The 5,291-nt window shown below is 36.8% G+C and overlaps 1 protein-coding gene across 3 annotated transcripts in view; it reads left to right on the top strand.

The window, feature by feature from the left end:
* The window catches only part of Mdh1b (malate dehydrogenase 1B), a 24,185-nt gene extending 19,133 nt beyond the window's left edge, over window positions 1-5,052 (top strand). The window contains exons 10-12 of one of the 3 annotated variants that reach the window (XM_048808406.1): window positions 250-321; window positions 2,948-3,013; window positions 4,639-5,052. In XM_048808406.1, the coding sequence (XP_048664363.1) occupies window positions 250-321; window positions 2,948-3,013; window positions 4,639-4,649 (149 nt within the window). In that variant the 3' untranslated portion in view covers window positions 4,650-5,052. The remainder of the gene's footprint in view (window positions 1-249; window positions 322-2,947; window positions 3,014-4,638) is intronic. The other 2 variants (XM_048808407.1, XM_015481308.2) reach the window with 2 other exon arrangements.
* The last annotated feature ends 239 nt before the right edge of the window (window positions 5,053-5,291 follow it).

Below are 5,291 nucleotides of genomic sequence, written 5' to 3'. Positions count from 1 at the left end.
CAAAGGTCAAGGGGTGGGTGGGTGGGTGGGTTGGTGTGCGCAGGCGTGCATGCAGGAGTATTTGATTGACCTTGACTCTGTTACCTTTGGACCTTTGCAGGGATCCCAAACTTAGAGCATTGAAGTAATCAGAGCATTGCACACTCACAGTTTGGAGATCTTTGCTTAGTAACTTATCACTGATATGATTCGTGTATGACTTTTTTTAATCTCTTCAATTAATTTAATGCTTACCTTTCTGACTTTTAGAAACTGAATTATCCCTAAGAGATAGAAGGCTCTCCTTAGCCAGCACAGATGACAAACAGGAAGAACAAAATGGTAGGTACACGTAAGGGAAAAGGTGCCTTTTTTAATCTAAAGGTTAACATTAAATTTTAAAGAAAGGAATTTGATCATCCATTAACTACAAAAAGGGAGTTAAGTCATTTGTCACCCTTATCACATACTAAAAAATAAGATCATATTTAAAATTTATTTAAAACTTTGGAGGAAATAACCCAAAATTTGTGGTGCATCTTCTATTTTCTGGTTGCTGGGGGACACAATAGGGAAGCTGGCCACACAAACCCTGTAGAGGAAAGGAGCCTTGAGACTCTGAGGTGCAGGACACTCAGTGAATTAGAAAACATACTAAGTTGGGGCACCATAGGGTGAAAGAAAGTACATAATAAGTAACTCTCTAAAACCTCACAAGGAAAGGAAGGATCCTTTATGTAAGATGGAGAAAGAAACTTGAAATCTACCTGGGACTTAAGATGGCTAAAGATAAACAAATTGGCATTTATTTATTCAGAAACTGTGCTAGTTCAGTTATGTAAGTTGAAAAGCTTCCAGAGATCTGCTGCACACAATGTACACATAGTTAACTGTGTCCTTAAAATTTTAAGGCAGATTTCCTGTTATATGTATTTTGCCCATAGGAAGGAAAGAAAGGAGGGAGAAAGTGAGGAAGAAAGGAAAGAAGGAAGGGAAAGAGGGAGGGAGGGAGAAGGGGTGCTATATGATAGGAACATAAAAATAAACGTTAACATCTGCCCTAAAAAGTATTTACCATGGAGCATAGGAAATAGCTAAGAGAAAATTACCTCACTGAGAGATGTCTAAGTTTGTTCAGGCTGCTATAACAAAATACCATATGCTGGCTGGGTGCAGTGGTACACGACTGTAATCCCAGTGTCTCAGGAGGCTGAAGCAGAAGAATCATGAGTTCAAAGCCAGCCTCAGCAACTTAGTAAGGCCCTTAACAAGTCAGCAGGACCCTGGCGCAAAATAAAACATAAAAAGACCTGGGGATGTGGCTAAATGACCCTGGGTTCAAACACCAGTACCAAAAGATAAACAAATAAATAAACAAACTGGATAGCTTGTAACAATAGAACCTTATTGGCACATTTGTTGTGTGATTAGGTTCCATTTCTGAGTTCATACATGGTGCTTCTCACTGTGTCCTCACATGGTAGACAAGGACAAACAAGCTCCCTTGGGCCTGTTTTATAAGGATATAATCCCATACATGAGGACTATCTTCATGACTTAATCACCTCTCAGAGGCCCCACTTTTAGTATAGTACATTGGGGTTAAGGTTTCAACATAGGAATTGGGGTGGAGTGATAACACAAGCATTTAGATCCTATCAAATGGTAGGAGGTCCAGGGTGAAGTGGAAGGACCTAGGGTCTCCTAATATAATATTAGGAAAGCTTTTCCAGAAGAGATGACATGAGACCTGCTCTGGAAAGATGAGTAGGGATCATTCATTTGATTTAGAGAGAACCTTCTTCTTAGGAGGTTGTAAAAGTATCCACCAGGGGAAAGGAATGTGGCAAAGGAGGCATTTCAGGAAATCAAGACTTAACCAGAACTTCCAACCTAGAGCCGTAAAAATAAATAAATAAATAAATAAAATGGTTTCCAGAAGATATGAAGTAGGGTAGCTGGGCTAAAGCAGAGAATGCAAAAAGGATGAGTGGAGTCGGTAAGATAAGGAGGGGCCATGTACTATTCAGCTGTATGGTTATCAGTATGGCTGGTGGACGGCAGGACAAAGCATGAGATAGATGGCTTAGAGAACTACTCTGGATGCATCATCGGCCCTATAGAGGATTTTTACATATCCCAAATCACTGTCCAAATGAGCTTGGTAAACTCAGTCCTAACCCGAGGAGATCTCTCAAGAGGGCCCATTAGCTAGAGCTACGTCTGGGCATCTGAGTAACAGCACTGTCATTCTAGTTGACCCAATAGGTATTAAGCAACACTCAAGGAAAGGACTGAGAGGGAACTGAGAGAAACTACAAGCTCTGTTGTAAGAAAGGTGACTGGCAGATTTCCAGGATAGAGGAAGAAAATCCAAATTTCAGAGTGTGAATTCCATAGAATACATAGAATTTAAGTTACCAGTTAAAATCCTAGGCACTAAGAATTCGTACCAAGTAATATTCTTATGAAGACTCAAAAGCTTCATTAGTGATAAAGTAAAGAAAGTAGCATAGATTTCAGGTTGATTTGGGAGCTATTTGTTGAAAATCAAGAGGCACTTACTATAATACTTTCCATATTGTGGAAACAACCTCCATAACCTTACTGGGTTGTTTAAAAAAAAAAAAAACTAGTGTCTAATGAAATCAATTTCATTACTAGCATTTTTTTTTCATCTAAATATTGTAAAATTGATAAGAAAATAGTAAAAATTCCAGGTCCTTTTTGCCCCCAACAAACTAAGATTTTTAAGAAAAAAATAAACAAGTATAGATTAGATAATATTATTTTATATAATTTTTGTTTCATTTTAATGTATAAAAGTGTATGTCCTGGTCTATAACATAAAATGTACTCTTGACTGTGGATCCTGGTCTACCACCCTTGAAAAACACTGGCTTAGAACATCTCATAGGCTGTTGGTTATATTCTAAACCCAATGTGTTTTCTTTAATGTTACTTTCAGACCATCAAGATAGCATATTTTCTGATCAAGCCCCAGATGACAAAAAAGATGCAGTGCTGTCAGACGGTAAGTCACTGAGGCTGTGGACAATCTTTGTGGTGCTCATATTCATGGCTCATATCAGTCAGTCTTAGATGTGGTGGTCAGAAGAACATGCCCAAAAAAACAGAACAATTTTTGAAAAGCTCTCTGTTACTTTTCTTACACTTCATAAACACTTTGAATGGGGGGATAAAAATGTCAATAATTATGTTTAAGACTGAAACTGTTTCCATCTCAGACTCACTTCAGACTCTCCCAAAATACTCCAACCTCAGCTCCGGCCCCTTGTGTCTTGTCCTTCTCACATTTCCTTTTTCTACTTAATTCTTCTTTACAAAGCTGAAATAGCCAATATGGCTAGACAGGATAGTTCTCGGAAAGTGGGTCAGAGGAACAGACTGAGAAAGCCAAGTTAGAATTCTCCTAAGAAAGGAAATCTGGTGATTGCCCACCCCCTTTCTCTGTCATATAAATGTCTATATCACATATATAACTTGCAAATATGTATGCAGAGGATCACGTATTTTCTGAATCTTCCTATACAAATCACATGTCAAAATAATAATAATAATCTAGTCTGCTTCCATTTTTACTACTTCTTTACCTCTTTGAATAGAAAGAAGCTGGCAAACACTGAGATGTTCCCCAGTGATTTCTGTTGTGAGGCCATGGCTTCACAGGAAGTTGCTAAAAGCTGCTATTTGGCTGGATACAAGCCATAGTCTTAGATTGAGATTCCATTAAAAAAAAAAAAAAAAAAGTGGTCTAACAACATACAACTCCTCTCAGGGAAAGGCACTGAGAGAAACTTGAGTGAAAAGAACAATACAGGTGAAAATGAGAATAACTGCAAAACTCAATGTGCTTTAAATGCTAAAACCTATTTTGTTAATTCTTTACTTACTACAGTAGAGTTTTTAGATTTGATTCCTCAAACCATCTCTGAAAGTCAGAATCAAGAACCCATAAATGGTCGGTGGGTAGACAAAACATTAGTATTTTCTTATTCTACAAACAGAACTGGGCAATAGAAAATCCAGTTTTCTTGTTATGCAATTCTTTTTAAATTCTTCCTGCTCCCACATCCCCAGGCACTCAGCCTGACTTGCCCACTCTTCTGGAACTTAGCTTCCCTCTTTTATAACCAAAGCTATAACAGCAAGAGCCCTAATCCTTCCCTCAGAATGAATGACTGAATAAGGAAGAAAACAGACCAGATATATCTGCAAGTCCAGTTTCCAAAGTAAGTTACTGAGTTCTCCTGATATTTTATGAAAACAAGGCAGACAGATTTCTTTGTAGTTGACCAATCAGGATGTTCACCCAAGTCTCCACACTTATGCAAATGTTCAATAAGATGGACACAATCTAGTGCACCTTTCATTCTGATGGACTTTGGAATGGAGTTAAGCACAGAGAATTAGAATTGGTCTATTCAGGAGAAGCAGAACCTAGAGATGAAATGGAGCTGAGAATATATCTGCATACATAATTCACAATGAGAAACAAAGGAGCCAAAAGAGACTGCACATGGAAATGGCGTAAGGTCAGGAGAGAGGCCAGAATACATTTTGAAATATATGAAAATATATTTTGAAAAAAAATATGAAAATATCTAATGATGATCTTCTGGTTTTATTTCCCCATAGAATCTACCTGACACATGGACTCCCTTGGCCATTGAATCAGATTGAATACAGTAATCCAATAAATAGAATGAAGAGAGGAGAAAATGAAAAACTAATAAAAAACATAGCCTACTTGATGTATTTTTTAAATTGTTACATCTTTTGTTTTTCTTTCTTGTACATACTCCAAAGGCAAAACTGCAGAACTATAACAGATTCAATTAGACCAAAATGAAGTTATTTGGTACCGCAACAAATATAAAAAGACCTGTGAATGTCAGTATTTAAGAAAGAATAATTTTGAAGAATTTATTTCAGTCTTAGATAATATTATTCTAGGCAATTAAATAAAACTGATAGAACAAAATGTCAAGAGTTAAATCATTTTGTGGTACCTGTATCCGTTACTATGTTTGTTTATATTTGCATTTTCTCAAATAGTTTGGTGTTAAATATTATTTTTTAAAATAACATTTAAACGGTTGTCAATCATTGCATCTTTGCTTGTATATCCTCCCGGAGAGAATCAAGGAGACCACTTATTTATTAACTTGATCTTTCTTTTCTAAAAAACACTTGAACTGAGACAAATGAATGAGCAAGTTTGTGTCTGAGTGATATTAATATTAGTGAACTAAAAAAGACCACAAAATTCTGCCTATGAGATCTTCAGG

This window comes from Marmota marmota, unplaced genomic scaffold (genome assembly GCF_001458135.2).
Source record: "Marmota marmota marmota unplaced genomic scaffold, marMar, whole genome shotgun sequence".
NCBI lineage: Eukaryota > Metazoa > Chordata > Mammalia > Rodentia > Sciuridae > Marmota > Marmota marmota.
This window is presented reverse-complemented; position numbering and strand designations above follow the sequence as displayed.